This window comes from Meriones unguiculatus, chromosome X (assembly GCF_030254825.1).
Source record: "Meriones unguiculatus strain TT.TT164.6M chromosome X, Bangor_MerUng_6.1, whole genome shotgun sequence".
NCBI lineage: Eukaryota > Metazoa > Chordata > Mammalia > Rodentia > Muridae > Meriones > Meriones unguiculatus.
Window position 1 is genome coordinate 68,832,683 of NC_083369.1, and position 20,692 is coordinate 68,853,374.

The 20,692-nt window shown below is 38.1% G+C and overlaps 1 protein-coding gene across 1 annotated transcript in view; it reads right to left on the reverse strand.

Annotated features, from left to right (window-relative positions):
• Positions 1–274: 274 nt before the first annotated feature.
• Positions 275–20,692, reverse strand: part of Lhfpl1 (LHFPL tetraspan subfamily member 1) — a 47,534-nt gene continuing 27,116 nt past the window's right edge. The window contains exon 4 of the mRNA XM_060374920.1: positions 275–1,135. Coding sequence (XP_060230903.1) covers positions 954–1,135 — 182 coding nt within the window. The 3' untranslated portion in view covers positions 275–953. The remainder of the gene's footprint in view (positions 1,136–20,692) is intronic.

Sequence of the window (20,692 nt, forward strand, 5' to 3'; positions counted from 1 at the left end):
CTTTCATATCTAACTCACCCCAGATGTAAGCAAGATGATTTGAAGAGCAGTCATTAAAGCAGGAAGAAAAAACTTGTATCTTGCTACAGATGATTACTGGAATAAATGTTAATCCAGACTTTCTAGTCACTTAAAATAAACTCAGATAAAATTTTCAACAAGAGTACAGAAAAAACATTCTTGTCATCACCATGATTTCATATTTATTGAACACCTCACAAATGTTAGACTTCACTCAAAATATTCAGTGAACATTTCTGTATCTAGAAGGGTTTATGGAACAATTGCCGCTATATTTTGATACCAGTCACCCAGAAAGAGAAGAAAATTAACTCCTACAAGTATTCTAAAGCTTAATGTGAAATGTGCTCTGGACTATTCAGAAACATGATTAGTGTTTTCCCCATTTCAAGTTACCTTTCTACCAAGCCTTCCCATGTATTAGATGAGAAAAAGAACAAGACAAAGTATAGGACTGAGAATACCTAGGAAGTTTTGAATAGTAACACTCAGGATATGTTTCTGGCTAACAATAAATATTAGGGAGAGAATGATGCAAATGAATGGATGGAAACTAGCTCAGTCCCTCTTCTAGTGCCTCAGAGTACAACTGCTCTTGAGTAGCATCAATGCTTTAAGGTAAATGAAAAGTAAGTCCTACAGAACTCTGAGCAGTTTCTTGGATTTTCATATGCTTTTCATGTAAAGATCTTATTTTGCATAAAGGAGCTCAAAGTGACTTGAATGAGCAGTGGAAACTCTTGTCAAATGAATCATTTTGCTAGAAAAACTAAATCTCCATGGACTTACAGTTTTATGGGAACATGAAAATAAATGACAAAAGCATGCAGGCACTAGGCTGCACTACTAGTAGGTGGCTGCCTTGGCTTAGTACCTCATTTCAGGTCTTTTTTCCCTCCCACCCATACACAATTTAGTAAATTTTTCAAAGCTTAAGGTTTGATGCAGTGATCAAGCTCCATGGCATAAGAATTGGTATTCCTTATAATGCTCTCCACCAACATAACTGGCTTAGGATTTCTTCCAGCAAAGCAAGAGAGCCAGGTGCAGATCAACATGGCTGAAGCAGCTCCGCCCCCAGCACAGTAATACGCCCAGCCAAGTCTACAGGTTCCTGTGAAAACAAGGACAGAGGCATAAATGTTGGTTTTTCTCCTCACATATCTTTTCACGTAATGAACTATAATCTCTAAAAGTATATTTTAACTAAAATATAATTACATAATTTTCCTCTATTCCCTTTTCTTTCTCCCAAGCCCTACTTCCTGGCCTCCTCTTCCCTAATTTCTAGTGAATATATATGTACATATGTCTGTCTGTATGTGTGTGTGTGTGTGTGTGTGTGTGTGTGTGTGTGTGTGCGCGCGCGCGCATGATTTCAGGGCAGACTAATTGAAATTGGATAGCCAATTAGTGGATTCCTCCAAAAGGGAAGACTATATTTATCTCCTTAGTTGTCTGTAGTTCTTTGTCTAGAAGTAAGGTCCAATGAGTTTTTCCCTTATGAAAAGTATATTTTTGATACATCATCTTTAGCATATGACGGTTAATGTAAGGACAGAACATGTTAATGTAAGATGAGTTTTCTGTTTCTTCCTTTGTTGTTTGTTGGTCCATGCCTTAGCAAAACCTTATAGAATTATATTTCCTATTAGAGAAGGAACTTAGGACTGGTGCTGGTGGTGACATTTCAGAAATAGTAATTGCAATGACAGCAAATGAAAGCTAATAGTGTATCAAATACCATACTAAATTCTTTATACCTATACCTAATGACAGAAACTTCATGAGCCAGAAACTCTTGTTATCTTATAAATGATGTGCATAACTATGACCACTCACACTGCTAGAAAGTAGTAGAGTTGGACTATGGACCATGTTTAATGTTTCACAAGAACTATACTTTATCTAAAGTGATATACTACCTAATACATGTGCTTCTCTAAGGAATCCTTGTGTTGAATCATCAGATGAGATAGACAAAATCAAGTCCCTTTCTTTCTTACTATATGTCTCTATTTTAACCTAACCTCTTAGTACTAATTAGAATGTATACATTGGAATCAAAAGTTACTTTATAAAGAAGCAGTTTCCATTTGAAAGGTAAGGAAAACTGTCATATACTCAAACACATTCACCTTACCTCATACAATTTTATAAAAGTAGGTCACCTTGTTGGACAGATCTACACTTTTAGTGAACATCTTTCAGGAAATATTAATGCCCAGAGATAGAGCTATTATTTATGAGTTATTAGAGTGACTAACTGCTACAATAAAGTGCTTGAAAAAATAGGACTCTAAATGGTGATAGGTGCATAATTATACAAATTTGTAGAAAGGTCCTGGGAAGGTAATAGACAGTGATCATTTTCTACCCTACAGTCCTGCAGAAAAATAGAGTGACTGATTCAAGACAACTGGACCAAGACTGATATTTATGACAACTTGTATTTTCAGGCCTACATTTGAACAAATAGCAAATATGGTACCCAGTAAACCTTACCTTTCTCATTTAAACTGATTATCTGATGTGTCATGGAAACAGTTTAAGACAGGTTAAGTAAGGATGTTTTGCTTTTCCACTCATGCCATCTAATTTATACCAATTTTCTCACCTTAATTGTCTTTACACTACCGTATCATTGCTCATGTTGTCTCTCATGTGAAAAATACTACCTCTGTCCTTTTGTTCCCTGATTCATATCTTAGACAGAATATTATTCAGGACTTTCCAACTACTGGAAGCCTTCCTTGATTCATTACTATAGGTCCAAGTCATCCCAACCAAGTAGAGTACTATGGATTCTTCTGAGCTTCTCAGAAATGGCTTCTTCTGTTGGGGAAAATCTGGAGAGGATTTCATTTCACATAGTTTCTATCTGCCAGTTCCTCCCTTCACAGTAAAGCGGGTCTTTGACAGTTCTTTACTGATGTTTATACTGTTTATAACATAGTAAGTACAATTTAAATATGTTATATCAACTCTAATAGTATTTTGAAGCTGGGTGTACTTGTACTTTCAGACATCAATAAAAAAACCCAAATAATATTCTACTAATGTCTTGAATTTCCCATGACCCTTTTACTATGAAGTCTATTCACATTGTGTTCCCTAGGCCTAAAATGTTTCTTTCATATGAATCTGCATGTACACATAAAATTCCCATCATACTCTTCCGTTCTAACAATGTTCTAAATTCATAATATTTCATTAATTACTGCCTAGAACTGTCTCTGAACTACCTAAGTCAAATTCCTTCACAAGAGGCTGTTATACTACAACATTTCCGTCCTTTGTGCTTTATTAAATGGCAATTTTCTTACCCCCTATCTTGACAAGTGCTGAATGTCAGTCATACTAAGGAGTAGAACTTTATCAATAGACCTAAGCAATCATAGAACTAAACTCCTATAGCCCCAGACAAAATAATAATGAAAGCTAGATTCTCCATGCCATCAGAGAGATGAAAGAGAGGATTTAAAAAAAAAAACACTTTTTAAAGTGTTTTTTTAAAAAAATATATATCTACATGATTTGAATGATATGACTCTCATATGTTCATATATTTGAGTGCTTGGTCTGTAGTTACTGGAACTCTTTAGGAAAGATTAGGAGGTGTGACCTTGTTGCAGGATATGTGTGTCACTGGAGGGTGAGCCAATGCCATTCCCAGTTAAGCCTCTGCCTGCCTCACATCTGTGTACTAGAAGTGATCTCTCAGGTATTGCTCCAGCACCATGCCTGTATCCATGCTTGCCACTGTAATGGTCATGGACTCAAACCCTCTGGAATCATGAGGCCCCAACATTATGTGCTTTCTTTTATACGCTGTCCAATAGCTAAGACATTACCATACGAGAAATTGACTTTATGGTACTTTCATATGTATGTATCATTATTCTTTGTTCTATTTTGTCCACTACCTATTTTGTCTAATTTGCCCCCCTGCCCTCCTGAATTCTCCCTGTCTTGGGAAGGTATAGCTTTGATAGAGATAGGTCCTTAGAGGAATGAATGCACCTATCTCCAAAGTGGCTTTAACATGAAAGAGAATGGAGGTCTTCCTCTCCTTCCTTCTAATTCTAGTCTATAAGGTCTCATCATGCGTGGCTACATTGTCTTCCTCTGTGCTCTGGTAAGGCTGTTCCTCCCTTCAGGGTGAGGTGATCAAAGAGCAGTTAGCTTTACTCTTAATCTTCCACAAAATTACCTCTTATGATTTGATCAGCTCTAAAGAGGAGATCCCTGAATCAATTTACAACATACTCCATACTCCTAGTGAACCTTTCCTCTAGCTTCTTCAATTAAAATGTGCTAATACTGCAGAATAGGCAGGAGCCATCCCTGAGATAGGGGTAACACTGAGGTGTGCCAATTGCTAAGCAGCTTCATGCTCCTCAGCATTATACATCCCAGCAGAGAAAGTATATCACACATCTCTTTCTTCACTCTTCTGTCAGGTCATTTCCTCATTAGAACACCAGGAATAGTTTTATTGGCTTACTTACATTCTGAGACCAGGAAGACTTGCTTCTTTAAATGAAAATATATATATTGTATGTGTGTGCCCTTACTGGAAAGCCTTAATCACAAGGGAAATTTATTTATAAATTTATATTTATATATATGTATGTATATATGTATATATATATATACATATATATTTAAATATGTGTATATATTTACAAACATCAGTAGGGAAAGAAGAGTATTCCTTCTCGTAGAGAACCATTATGTTAGAGGCATAGTTTGGAAACCTTAAAGCTGTATAGAAAAGACTGAAAATATGTGGAGACTTCTGAAAATAACCATTACCCTGTGGTCAAACACACTGAATACAAACATCTAACAATACACAAACCAATTCCCTATGACAAAAATAGCCTAGACAAAAATCTAGTGATTTCAAAACTGAAGAACCCTCACCTAGGCAAACAGTAGATGTTTATTATTTAAATTATTTTCAAAATGTATCTTGATTACTGAGAGATTAGCCTAACAAGATTAAATGTTCATTACTGAAGAATTAGCTGAACAAGATAGGGTGTTCTCACCTTAGAGTAGCTATGCTTGGTTCTTTCTTGGCTTATTAAGTAACTGTCCAAGAAGGAAAGCTGGGAAACCCTCAGGTTTTATACCAAAAGTACAGGCTCTAAGAGCAACAATCAGTAAATGGGACCTCATGAAACTGAAAAGATTCTGTAAAGCAAAAGACACTTGTGTCAGAACAAAATGACAGCCTACAGATTGGGAAAGGATCTTTACCAACCCTATATATGACAGAGGGCTGATATCCAGAAAATATAAAGAACTAAAGAAGTAACAAAGCAATAAATCAAGCAATCCAATTAAAAAATGGGGTAAAGCTAAACAGAGAATTCTCGGTAGAGGAATATTGAATGGCAGAGAAACACAGAGATGGTCAGTGTCCTTAGCCATCAGAGAGATGCAAATCAAAATGACCCTGAGATTTCACCTTACACCCATCAAAATGGCTAAAATAAAAAAAAAAAAAAACTCAAGTGACAACACATGCTGGAGAGGTTGTGGAGAAAGGGGAACCCTCCTCCTTTGCTGGTGGAAATGTAAACTGGTACAACCACTTTGGAAGTCAATCTGGTACTTTCTCCGACAATTAGGAATAGTGCTTCCCCAAGACCCAGCTATACCACTCCTAGGCATATATCCAAAAGTTGCTCAAGTACACAACAAGGACATTTTGCTCAATCACGTTTGTAGCAGCTTTATTTTTAATAACCAGAACCTCGAAACAACCCAGATGTCCATCAATGGAGGAATGGATACAGAAATTTTGGTAATTTATGCAATGGAATATTTATTATTCAGCAATTAAAAATGAGGAAATCGTGAAATTTGCATACAGATGGTGGGATCTAGAAAAGCTCATTCTGAATGAGGTATTTCAGAAGGACAAAGACACACATAGTATATACTCACTCATTTAGACCTATAAGATATGATAAATATAATGAAATCTATACACATAAAGAAGATAAACAAGAAAGAGGACCCGGGTAAGATGATCAATTCTCACTTAGAAAGTAAATGGGAGAAAAACAAGTAACAGGACAGAAGCCTACCATAGAGGGGCTCTGAAAGACTCTACTTAGCAGTGTATCAAAGCAGATGCTGAGACCCATAACCAAATCTTCGGCAGAGTACAGGGAATCATATGAAAGAAGGGGGAATTAATATGACCTGGAGAGGACAGGAGCTCCACAAGAACCAAATATATCTGGGCACAGGAATCTTATATGAGACTGTTTCTCCAAACAATGACCATGTATGGATATAACCTAGAACCTCTGCTCTGATGTATCCCATGGTAGCTCAGTATCCAAGTGGGTACCCTAGTAAGGGAAACAGATACTATTTCTGACATGAACTCAATGGCGGGCTTTTTGACCTCCCCACCTCCTGAGGAAGGAGCAGGCCTGCTAGGCCACAGAGGAGGACTTTGCAGCCAGTACTTTAGATACCTGATAAAACAGGGTCAGAGAAAGGGGAGGAGGTCCTCGCCTATCAGTGGACTTTGAAAGGGGCAGGGAGGAGATGAGGAAGGGAGGGTGGGATTGGGAGGGAATGAGAGAGCAGGATACAGCTGAGATTCAAAGCTAATGAAGCTAATAAAATGTAACTCAAAAAATAGACCATTAAAAAAAGAAAAAAATTATAAAGGTATTGAGGGAAATTCAACAATTTCCTTGAAGCTAGGAAACTGTAGACATGGTGGGTGGGATCTCTTAATTCCACTGGGTCTAAACTTCCCATTAAGATGGGGAAAAATAATCAAGTAGGTCCCTGAAAATGGGATACTGGAGCCAGATTGGTTCTTAAAATCTCTTGAAAAGCTGAAGTTTATAGTTCCTTGCCCTTGAATTGAATATGCTGCTTCAGAACCTCTGTGCTAAACTTATTTCAGTGTCTGTGTCCTCAGAAAATAACGGCAGTGAGTCGACATCACACCTAGAGTTTTTTCTCTACATCCGTACATGGGTGTCTGTGAAGAGAAAGACTGGGTGGCAGGATAAGGGAAGAGAATAGGCTCTTATTGCAAATTAACTTCATGCAAAATTTCTGGATGAGAACCAACATAAGTCTGTTCCTTTTTGTGTGCTTCTGTATCACTTCTAACACCCTTTCTGAGTCACTGTATTCCAGTGTTGAATTTGCTGTGACAGAATCTTTCATAAAAGATATTAAATCATCACTCAGCAGTGGGCCTGACATTTAAATCAAGACATGTTGCTTTTATTCTAAGTTGCGAATCAAATTGGATTGGAGTTTGTCTGTTTCCTTTGATTCAGCATTAAGTTATTGCTGTTTAACTGTGAACAGTTTAAAGAAAAAGTCAATGGATGACACTTAAACTGGTCATTGTCTATAAAGCCGTAGTTCTATGCATTGTAGGACCATGATACCTGGCAGTTGTCACAGGGTTCTAATGAGCCACTGGGGGAATTTAGATCCAAACTAATGCTTGCTCTGTGTATTAGCATTGATTACCGTAGGTTGGCAATGGGTACTGAGGCTTAGCAGTGGTTACTGTAGATTAGCAGCAATGTGGGCATCGGATTTTGCAATCAGAACAGGACAGAGTCTCAAAGTCTGCTCCTTCAAAGGGCCATATTCACAATACCATCTTAGAAGCTAAAAATAAAACAAAACAAAATGTTCAAGAGTTATCTCAAAGAAAGATGTCCTAAGAAGAAGGAAACCATGATGTTGCTGACAGACATACAAAATTAGCAAGGCAAACTTATAAACTAACTTGGGCTATGAGATATACTAGGCTTTCAGATACAAAATAGATGAAGGTTTGACTAGGCTTATAAGTGTTACTAAGAGTCAAGCTGTGAAACTGGCTACTCTAGGAAGAACCATGATTGTGAGCAAGCATCAGCTGTAAGGATTCCTAGTGTGAGAGAGGCTGGCAGGAAGAATAAGGTTGTATGGGAGCTTGAAGCTCCAGAATAGGACAAGAAGGCATAAAGCTATTTAGAGAATGTGAATTATTCAGGAATGTAAAGAGGAATCTTATCATTTATTTATTTTTAAAAAGATTTATTTATTTATTTATTTATTTATTTATTATTTATACAGTATTCTGCCTGCATGTGTGCCTGCAGGCTAGAAGAGGGCCCCAGATCTCGATATAGATGGTTGTGAGCCACCATGTAGTTGTCAGGAGTTGAACTCAGGACCTTTCGAAGAACAGCCTCTGAGCCATCTCTCCAGACCCAAATTTTTGTACAAATAGTAAATCCAGGTGTGTTGTGACCCACAACTTTAATTCTGGCAGTTGAAAGGCAGATACTTGGTCTACTTAGTAAGTTCAAGGACATCTAAAGAACCCAGATGCCCCTCAACTGATGAATGGATATAGAAATTGTGGTACATATACACAATGGAATATTACTCAGCAATAAAGAACAAGGAAATTATGAAATTTGCAGGTAATGATGGGAACTAGAAAATATCATCCTAAGTGAGCTTTCCCCTAAGCAGAAAGACATACAAGTGATATACTCACTTATAAGTGGATATTAGACATATAATATAGGATAAACCTACTAAAATCTGTACACCTAAAGAAACTAATCAAGAAGGAGGACTCTGGCTAAAATGTTCAATTCCTATTCAGAAAGGCAAAGAGGATGGACATCAGAAGAAGGAGAAAACAGGAAACAGGAGAAGAGCCTGCCACAGATGGCCCCTGAAAGGCTCTACCCTGCAGGGTATCAAAGCACATGCTGAGACTTATGGCCAACTTTTGAGCAGAGTTCAGGGAATCTTATGAAAGAAGTGTGAAATAGTAAGACCTGGAGAGGACAGGAGCTCCACAAGGAGAGCAACAGAACCAAAAAATCTGAGCACAGGGATCTTTTTGAAACTGATACTCCAACCAAGGACCATTCATGGACATAACCTAGAGCCCTAGCACAGATGTATCCCATGGCAGTTCAGTGTCCAAGTGTGTTCCATAGTAATGGGAACAAGGGATTGCCTCTGACATGAACTAATTGGCCTGCTCTTTGATCACCTCCCCCTGAGGGGGGAGCAACCTTACCATTCCACAGAGGAAAACAATGCAGCCACTCCTGATAAGACCTGATAGACTAAGATTAGAAGGAAGGAGAGGAAAATCTACCTTATCAGTGGACTTGTGGAGGGACATGTGTGGAGAAGGGAGAGGGAGGGTAGGGTTGGGAGGAGAGGAAGGAGGGTGCTATGGGGGATACAAAGTGAATAAAGTTTTATTAATAAACATTAAAATAAAAAATATTTCAAAAGAAAAAAAGAATATATTATATGAGAAAAAGAAAAAATTCAAAACAAAATAAAACAAAGTAAAAAGACGAAATCCAAATTATACATGTTCTTGACAGCAAAAGATTGAGGAATGGTTTCAGGTAGAATGCAAAGAACAAAATTAACATCTATTTGTTCCATTTGATAATACTCAAAGGACTAGAAAACTGAAGAGAGATGGACAAAAAAGAAAAAGAAGGTATACATTGAAAATGTTCATATCTTCTCCTCCTCATTTCCAGTATAAATGAAGGAGACAGAGAATTTTGCTTGCGACACAACATCAATAACTTTAACAGTATTTCCCATGTCGAACTGGGCTGTTGATATTGATACTAATGGAAAGACTATCTACAGAGACTCCTGGACATTTCATAAAAACTAAGGGAGTAGAAAGTGGTAAGAAGGAAGAGAGTAAAGAGGGCAAAGAAAGCAAACAAGAGAGTTAGAACATCATGGCCGTGGTACGTGCACACAAAGAGAGGAGAACTGAGCTCTATTCTAGACCTCTTCCTAATGAAGACATTTTTCCAAAGTAAATTCAGCTTAGAAAAGCTAGCTGCTCTCCCAATGTCTGTGTCCCATCTAAATTTATGATACTCACTCACATGTCCTCTTCTGAGCTGCTGTTTGGTATGTTACCTGGGGATGAGGAAGAAAAAGGTTGCCCTTTTCTAATTTGGTATACTTTTACCCTACAGGCCTGGCTCTTATGGCAACAGAAGTAGTGAGTATTTGGAAGAGTCAGTGCTCTCAAGAGTTTCATTATGACTTTAGGGTCTCTATAGGAAGCAATATAAAAAGGTTTTTAATTGAAAAAAGCTAAATGAGCATAGCACTTTCTTTACTGGGTATGAGCAAACACTCATGAATAATCTTCCAAAAGAAAGCAAAGCTGATGAATTCAGGAACAATTACCAAACATCTTACCTGTCCCACCACAGCCCCCCCGGGAAAGACAGCCAAGACTATGAAAACATCTCTATTCACACACTCCAAGCTGGGTCTACATGTTACCAACAGCCCATACTGGGGGCCTAGGGCCCAATACACATTCTAGAATTCTGCCAAACTCCCTTGGCAAAGAAGGAAGATAAAACAGAAAATTTCAGTTTTTTAGGTGAGCACATCCTTGAGGATAGTACAAACCTTGATTCAATGAAATTTGCTAAGAATTAAGATGGTCTGGGCTCACAAATTTATCTCAGTCCAACACAGTGCTCTCAGGGAAAGGATAGAATGCACCATGGCACTTGCGAAGAAGCCCAGTCCTCATGATGACAAAATATCATTTGTCTGATTTTTTCTTTCCCAGACATGTGTTTTAGGCAAACATATTGATTCCTACTGAAATCTCCATGCCAGCCTGTATTTGCTGTTACTGGGTTTCTTACATAGTTATCAAATTTAGTAGTATCTTCCCATCATTTTCTTTAGTAGAGAGAAAAATGTCTCAGACAAATTTAAACTATGTTTCTCTGTCTTTCTCCAGACTGACCTCCTACCCCCTTAAAAATTACCCATATAATCTTGTTGCCCTTTATACAGCTCATTAATCCTACCTGGAACAGCATCTTACAATAGTTTGGGGCATTCATTCTAAAGAGAGAAGTGAAAAACCAGCTAAGCAAATATTGGACTCCTTTCACTCAGCATGAGCTCTCTAGTACATTTTCCTTCTAAACAATTGGTCCCTCTCCTCTTATATCTGTTCAATATCTCTCTGCTTGCATCCACTTGAACTTTCTCAGACTAAGCCAGTAACTGAAACAGAAGTCATCAATATCGGTCAAATAATTCACATTCTTGGTTCTGTGGAACAATCTTTAAACAAGCTGTTCTCACATAGTTAAGATCAAAACCCAGGGAGAAGTGTGAGGAAATGTTTTACTAATATACCAGTGACATGATATAGAGTCATACAAAGGTGTAGATGGGGGATGGAATTCAGTTAAAAGGGGACAAACATGTTTTGAAGAAAAAACAAAACAAAAAAGAAGTCACCTTAGCAAGGAAGGTAAATAAGACATTCCTGTGAAATAAAGGGACACAAAGTAAGCTGAAAAGCAGCAAACCAAGAAATCCAATTAAAAAATGGGGAATAGAGCTAAGCAGAGAATTCTCTATAGAGGAATATAGAATGGCAGAGAAAAACTTAAAGAAATGCTTAACCTGATTAGCCATTAAGGAAATGCAAATCAAAACGACCTTGAGATTTCACCTTACACCCATCAGAATGGCCAAGAAGAAAAACTGCTGGAGAGACTGTGGAGAAAGGGGAACCCTCCTCCACTGCTGGTGGGAATATAAAATTGAACAACCACTCTGGAAATCAATCTGGAGCTTTCTCAGACAACTAGGAATAGCGCTTCCTCAAGATCCAGCCATACGACTCCTAGGCATATATCCAAAAGAGGCATTTTTCTCAACCATGTTTGTAGCGTCATTATTTGTAATAGCCAGAAGCTATTGAAACATATGGAAACAGCTCATATGCCCCTCAACTGAAGAATGGATACAGAAATTGTGGTACATCTATACAATGGAATATTACTCAGTAATAAAAAATAAGGAAATCATGAAATTTGCAGGTAAATGGTGGGACCTGGAAAGGATCATCCTGAGTGAGCTGTCCCAGAAGCAGAAAGACATACATGGTATATACTCACTCATACAGACATGTAATATAGGACAAACCTACAAAAAATATGTACATCTAAAGAAACTAATCAAGAGAGAGGACCCTGACTAAAATGCTCAATCCCCATCCTGAAAGGCAAAGAGGAAGGATATCAGAAGAAGAAGAAAACAGGAAACAAGCTAGGAACTTGTCACAGAAGGCCTCTGAAAGGCTCTGCCCTGCAGACTATCAAAGCACATACTGAAACTTACGGCCAACTGTTGGGCAGAGTGCATGGAATATTGTGTAAGAAGTGGGAAATAATAAGATCTCAGAGGACAGCAACTCCACAAGGAGAGCAACAGAACCAGAAAATTTGAACACAGGGAACTTCCCAGAGACTTATACTCCAACCAAGTACCATGCATGGAGATAACCTAGAAACTCTGCACAGATGTAGCTCAGGGCAGTTCAGTGTCCAAGTGGGTTACATAGTGATGGGAAGAGGGACTGCCTCTGACATAAACTGATTGGCCTGCTCTTTGATCACCTCCCCCTGAGGAGGGAACAGCCTTACCAGGCCACAGAAGATGACAATGCAGCCACTCCTGATGAGATCTAATAGACTAAGATCAGAAGGAAGGAGAAGAGGACCTCCCCTATCAGTGGACTTGGGGAGGGACATGCATGAAGAAGGGGGAAGGAGGGTGGGATCGGGAGGGGAGGAGGGAGGGGCTTATGGGGGATACAAAGTTAATAAAGTGTAATTAATAAAAATAAATAAATAAAAAGAAATAAAGGGACAGCTGCAAAACTGAGGCAGTGGGGAGGGCCTCATGTTTTCAGGATAACTAAGCAAGGGAAGAATATGATGTGAATGGAAATCGTGGCTATGGTCCCTAAAGGCTTATTTGTAGAATCTGGACTCCATCCTGAAAGTAATATGGAAGGTACAATTGGGAAGGAAGTAGAATGGCATCAGATTTGTATTTCATAAATATCACTTTACCAAAAAAGTGGGAGATATCAAAGTACTTGTATGTAGGATCTTTAGCAATCTAAAGACAGGAGAAAAGAGTAAAAAGAATAAAGAGATGGAGTGGAGGGAAGAAAAATATGGTACTAGTGTATATTAAGAGAAGGAAGATTCTAGACTTCTTGTGTGCCTTAGCATTGTCACATTTACTGCTGTTGATGTCATACATTTGGATTAACATAGTTACCTCTTATTTGTTATAAAGCTGTATAGTTTTCTCTTCCAAGTACAAGTTTTTTGAACTCTGTATTTTATAGTGATCTATTCAATACTTTATATATTGTGAATTTCCAAGATATAAATAATGAGTGAATATTATCTCATATCAAATCATTAAATACTAAAGAATGCTGAAGGCCTAGTCCCAGAAACTTAACTTACTGCAAAACTCAGGAGTCACTGAATCCTCATTCAAGCAATTTACTGAGACCTATACTGGAAATGCCAGCTTTAAGCATTAGCTATTTCTACACAGACTCAACCTAACATATACTTGTCAAATAGGCTTATAATAAGCCTCAAACGCCTCAGTAGTAACAAATTTCTCAAGTTATACTATGTAATATAAGTATAGTGCTTCACAATTTACAACAAACCCTTTTTACCTACTATCCCAGCTAATCCTCCTTTCCAAGGTTTTTATTAATCTCCAAATCTTTTTGTTGTTGTTGTTGTTTTACAAAGCATTCTTTCTGCAGAGCTTGGGATGGAACCCAGCATATTATGCATGCCAGGCAAGTGCTCTACCACTGAGGCAATTCTTCAGCTCCTGTTATTATTAATTAATTCAATTTACGTCTTGGTCATAGGCTCTTCCCTGTTCTCCTCCAAGTCCCACCCTCCTTCCTATATTCCCTCTCCCTCCCTATTCTTCAAAACAGGGGAGCCCCCTACCCAGACATCCCAGCTTATCAATTCACATGAGGACTGAGTTGATCTTTCGCCCCTGTGGCCTTGTAGGGAAGTCCCACCAGGGGGGAAGTAATCAAAAAAGCAAGCAACATAGTCTATGTCAGAGATATCCTCCATTCCCTTAAATAGTTGGCCAACATGAAGCAAGATGCCCATCAGACTTATCTTCTTGGGTCAGTGCATTATAGTATGTCTACCCCGTATTATATGACTAAAATCCACTTATAAATGAGAACATACCATGTGTGCCTTTCGGGGTATGTGTTACCTCATTCAAGATGATTTTTTCTAGTTCCATCCATTTGCCTGCAAATTTCCTGATTTCCTTGTTTTAGATGGCTGAGTAGTATTTCATTGTGTAAATGTACCACAGTTTCTATATCCATTCCTCCATTGAGGGACATGTAGGTTGTTTCCAGTTTCTGGCTATTACAAATAAAGCTGATATGAACATGGTTGAGCAAATGCCCTTTTTTTGTATGGTGGATCATCTTTCAGGTGTATTCCCAGGAGTGTTTCCCAAATTTTATTCATTCAACAGGTTGCAGTTAAAGGTAGGGATATTATTCTGCAGGAAAGAATTAACAGAGAGATAAAGTGTATCTTAATGTTTTCCCCCACTTAGTCAGGAAGTATAGTGACTGGAATTATGCACCTTTGGACCTGGAGAATTGGTTGGATACAGGAAGAAGAGCCTATCATGACAATTACAGGGAGCTGCATTTGGAATCATGTCCTACCCCTTCTAAACTGCATCCCCAGGGACAAGTTATTTAGTTTTTTTTAGCTTCTCTTCCTCGTGGGAAAAATAGAAGTGGCTACTTACTTTACAGTGCAACTGAGGGGGTGAATATGATGGCACATTAAACACACACACTCATACAAACACACAAACACACTTCAGAGCCTAGCATGAGTGCATTTCAGTTCTTCTCTCTCCATGTCACAGTCCCTACAAATACCTGAGGGAACTGTAAGATGCAGATCTCTAGCCTTCTCTACACAGCACTTTCACCCATATCTCTGGGGAAGCACCCAGTGGAGTCTTAGGTCCAGCCCACTGAGACCTGAAGTAAGATGTATCTATAGCCCATTTGAGAAAATGAAAAGGAACCCACAATTTACTTCAGCTTTGTCTTATGCTTGGTGCTATGTTTGCTTCTTTTACTTGAGAGATACATTTTTATCTTTCTCAACATTTCTTATAATTCATTTAGATGACATTAGTGACCACTATATGTGAGAAAACATATGACACAGCCCTGACATATACTTTCTCCTCTATCATCCAAATCTCAACAGAAAATTGCTCCTAGGACTGTGGCAGTGTTTACTTTGCACCTTTGGAATCCGTTTCACTTAATTATCAAACCTCTGGGTTAGTCTGACCTATACCAACAATAGCAGTAGTGATAGCAGTTTCCATTTACATTTCCAGAGTCTGGGCCCTGAAGTGAACATATCTTTTGTATTATCTCACTCTATTCTCACTGTCACAGAGAGCCCTGTGACTTGGGCGCTACACTGTTAAGATCTAGTCTTAAAAATAGATCCTGAGATTCTTCTTTTAAACAAAGGCTTAAGATATAGTAGTACCATTCGACAGGAGAAGGAAAAAGACTAACACAATAAAGGTGAAAGAGGAAGTGGAACATGTAATTGAAGCTTACAGAAGCAATTCCAGGGAAGGAAATGGAAGCAAAGAATTTTGATTCACACTCTATAAAGAGCAGAAGTGCTAAACAAAATGAATTTGCCTTGCTTTACTGCCATCGTGTGGTTTTGTGATGTATAGACAAGCAGCTCATAAACCTCTTTTCTGTTACTGAGCCTAGGACGGCAACAGGAAATAAGGCCAAGCAGTGGACCTGACCTTGAGACCTTTATAAGAGCTTTTCCTTCTTCTGGGATCACAGAACTGTAACTATAACAAGCAAGTAATTCAGGGTTTAACACCCTTTCCTATGTGGAATATTTCAGGAAGAAGAAAACTGTTTATCAGCTCCATTCTTTTTTTTTTTTTTTTTTCTTTGAGTCAAAGCAAAAATTGCTTCATGTTGCTTGGGATGTATAAGGTGTCATTAATTTAAATGTCTCAGTATTTTGAATCTAGAAGATGATCAGTGAGGAGAGCTAACAGATTAGATTTCTAATTTTTATCCTTCACACATAAGGATATTTCTTCAAAATTTTTCAGTGCACTTCTCCAATGCATGACTGATGATGCCATTTCTGAAGGAAATTGTTACCTTTCATTGCCTATAGGGAAATTGGTTTAAAGGAATAAAATGGAAGCCTAGCATAGCTGTCTGTTGAGAGTCCAGTGGATCAGACAGATGGTGAGACTCATATTGCGTGGAAAACAGGGAGCCTTGTGGAAGAGTAGGAGTAAGGACCTGGAGGGAACAGGCTCTCTACAAGTGGACCAATAGAGCCAATCTGCGCCCAGCTGGGCTGGCAGAGACTGAAGCACCAACCAAGGTCCTTGTGTGGAGTGGACCTAGGCCCTCTACATATATGTATGTAATGGACAGCCTGGTTTTCATGTGGGTTCTCTAATAAGGTGAGCAGGACCTGTCTCTGACAAGGACTTTCTTGCATGCTTTTCATTCATTTCCCCCTGATGGGACTGCCTGACCAGGGCACTATGGTAGAAGATGTACTCAGTCTTGATACAACTTGATGTGCTGGGATGGGTAAGTGGGGGGGATTTCCACTTTTCAGAATGGAGGAGAAAAGGGATACAGAGAAGTGGGAAGGAAAGTGGGGCCAGGAGTAGAGTAGGGGGGGCTATTATTGGGATGTAAAGTGAATAAAAATAAAATTTTTAAAGTAAATAAATAAAAAGAAAAGAAAAAAAAATGAAATGGGTCATCTGTGGCCAGACAGTAATATGGATACAGCCATTGCACAAAGTAAAAGTTTGTTAGACTTCACTCTTGCATCCTCCAACTTAACCCAATTTCTCCTCTGGATGGAGGCATATCTCTGATGTTACTTATGGAGACAACTATAAGATTTTCAGCAATGTCTGAGCCCCAAATTTTCCAGGATTGACTGTCAACCTTCCAGCTAATGCTATCCCAAAGGATAGTGCATCTGGGCAATGTCCGTGGCTAAATCCATTTCTCTCATAGACAGCTACAAGCAGTGATTCTCAAAATATCCTTGCTTGCAAGATGATTATCATAAGTATATTTTACTGTATACAGATATTTTAATATGTATGAAATACAATAATTATTAGTCAAACAAATTAACATTTTCATCTTCTACTATAGTTTATGTATATGCTAAAATCACTTGAAAATCTATTTTTTTTAAGAACAAAAAAGACAGCCAGGCATTGTGGAGCCTGCCTGTAATCCCAGCACTTAGAGAGTCAGAAGAAGGCAGATGTTCAAGGCCAGCCTGGTCTCCAAAGCAAGTCCAGGATAACCAAGGCTACACAGAGAAACCCTATCTTAAACAAAGCTAACAAAGCAAAGCAAACAGAAGCAACAAAAAACATAAAAGACAAATATGAATTAAATGATTACTAAAGAGCAAATCATAACAGGGATCTAAGTAAGTATATAGGGCCTTTGATTTTCCAAACTGGAGAAAAATTCAGACCCATAGTCAGACTTTATTAATGGAGCTGGTAACATAGTTATTCACCTATCTAGTTCAATGCTCTCTATGTAAAAACAGGGAAAACAGGTCACAGAGTGGGGAAGTGATGTGCCCAAGCAAGCTTTAGAAAATTGAAAGCAAAGTAAACAGGCCTTTGCCTTTACCATGCTGATTTCTCCCACACTCTACTGCCCCACTGTGGATATGAGGATGGTTGCTAAGATGCCTGATTTTGCTGTCGTGATTACAGGGCAAAAAAAAATTGCCCACACAAAAGGAAACCGACAGAAAGGAAAGGTAACAGGAAATTCCTGGAAACTGAACCCAGAAAGGTCAAATCCCAAGTCACCATAAAGGCTTTGAACTGGCAAGAATGAACGGAAATGTTGAGAGAGCAAAGGAAATGGACCCTCAGAGAAAGGAAATACAAGGAACACACACATGACCTTTGCATAGCCTCTATCACTAGCCTTTGTCAAATTGGATAGGTCCTTCCTTTCTTCTTTTTTTTTCAGAAAGCCAAGTCTGGGGCATCCCCTCCAAAGATACTCTTACAGCTGGCCTGACATTCGGCCAATAACAAGTTACATAAATTATGCTTTGTATAATGATTATTTTCCTCTACTTCCATGATGATCCTACAAGGATCAATACTATTACCAATCCCTATTGGTGAAATACTGAAAGGTTAAGTAGTGTGCCCAGATTTGTGCAAGTGGTAAGTAGCAGGACTCCCAATGAACACAAGGCCTCCACGGTTAACCTGTGTATTTATTCTTCATGCTCTATAGGCCACAGATTCTAAAGCTGTTGGCCATAATCCTATGCGGTCATGTAACAAAATATGGGAGGGTAATGAAAAAAAATAGCAAGAGCAAATGGTTTCTGAATGCACAATGAACACAAGTTAATTCAAAATGAAATATGTAATGAATGTGGGGTGTCTCTGGTAGCACTTCGTCCAAGCTGAATTGTGCAGCTTCACTGTACTCCTAGTTCTTAATTTTAGAGTATGCTGCATTTAGCACTGTGCGTCCCCTCACCTCACACCACGTAATGGCAATAAACATAGCCTGAATCCACTTGGTATTGCTGCTTATTATAAACCACAGGGATTTTACTATTCAGGCAAAGTTTGCTTATCTTGCAGAAACACGATTTAATTAAGGAAAACAAAACCTGTTAATATTTTACTGCTGTCATTATTAAGCATGTAAGCATCCAAATAATGTCTCTTTGGATTGGATTGTACTAGCAAGTTTGACTTTAAAAACTGCAGCTTTGTGCATGGGGTCCTAGCACCAAGAAGATAACTTGACATGAAGCCTCATCACTACACAGAAGCTATCTCCAATTGATAATTGCTCACAAAGGAAAAAGCAGTTTTCACCAATGAAGCCTTAATGGACATAAAAACCACTTGTAATGCCAGGCCCCATGCTCATAAGTAGATGGGCAGCTCAAAACTAGCTCAATAGTATTTTTGAAGACATTTTGTCTCATAATGTTTTGTTTGGGCATTTTTTTTTTACCCTATCCATCTATTGTTCATCTGTTATAATTTCCAGCTTTGCCCTTTTATGAGTTTTGTGTGTGTGTGTGTATGTGTGCATTGTTTCTTGAGCTTTTTTTTTTCCTGTTTGTCTCCTCTCTGTATAATTATGGTTTGTTTGGTCCATTTTATTGGCCTGTTTGTTCTTTAAAGAAAAAGAGAAAGAAGCCATGGAGTTGGATGGGTAGGGTTGTGGGGAGAATCCAGGAGGAGATATGTGACAGAAAAACAGGATTCAAATATACTGTAGGAAAAATTGTGTTAAATGAAAAATTATATAGCTACAAAATTTTTTAAACTGCTGTTTGAATTGCTGAATTGTGTTTTATAAAAAGTCAAAGAATTTTTGCTTGACACTAGAACAGAATTTACAACAACCTTTGAAATGGCCCCAAAGATATTTGTGCTAATATTTATGTGAAGTGGTACTCCCAGCACTGATAATTACAAAATCAAAAGACCGATCAAATGAAAAATGGAAGATGTTGTAAGTTCTTTCATATTTAATATTCAGCCAATATTTAATTTTTAGGTTAAAGCAAGCACAGCATTTCATTAGTAAACAATTTTGCTTCCTTCTGTAATAGATGGTAAAATCGTATATCGGTTGTCTTATAATTGATTGATTTCTTATTTATTATCAGTATTTTGACTTATATATCTATTTCTATATCTAAATACCTAGGCTTGTTTGAAAATTTCTTCAGGTAAAGGGTTCATAAGTAGAAAATTTAAGAAGTCCTATAGATATAGATTATCTCTTTTTTATAATTGATTTTTGAAAACTAAAGCATAATATATTGGGTACTTTCGCCATTGCTGTGGCCAAATACCGAAAAGAAATATCCATAGAGGAAGAAAAATGTCTTTTGGCTTATGATCTAATGGATATCATATCGGGGAAGGCATGCAACAGGAAGCTTGTTCACAACTATGTAGATCAGGACATAAAAAACAAGAATGCTGGTACTCATCTGTTTGCTCTCTTTTCTCCTTTTTATTCTGGCCAGCCCCTTAGCCTGTAGGATGGTTGCACTGCACTCAGAGTGAGGCTTACTTCCTCAGTTCAACCTGTCTGAAACAGCTGTACAGACATGCACAGAGATATGTCTCCTAGATGCTTCTAAATCCAAGTTGATAATAAGGGTTAATCATCACACATAAGAATACTTTCACTTTAAAACTGACATCAATGTAATGGTAATGATGGTATCACACAGCAAATATTGACAGGATACTATATTCCAAACACTGTACTGAGTGTATTTAATTAATGACTTTATATAACCCTCACAAAAGCTGTATAGTAACAAGTACACATTTACTGAATAGTTTGTTCCATGTCACATATTAATGTATTGCATTGTGCTAAAAATATACTGACTTCAAAAGTATTTTTTTTTATGTGTATGGGTGTTTTGGCTCCATGCAAATATGTTCACCATATGTATGCCTGGCACCCATGAAGGACAGAAGAGGGCATTTGATCCCCTGAAACTGGAGTCATGGTTGTGAGCCACCATGCAGTTATTAGGAATTGAACCTGTGTCCTCTGGGAGACCAACCAGTGCTCTTAACTCCTGAGCCATTTTTCTAACCT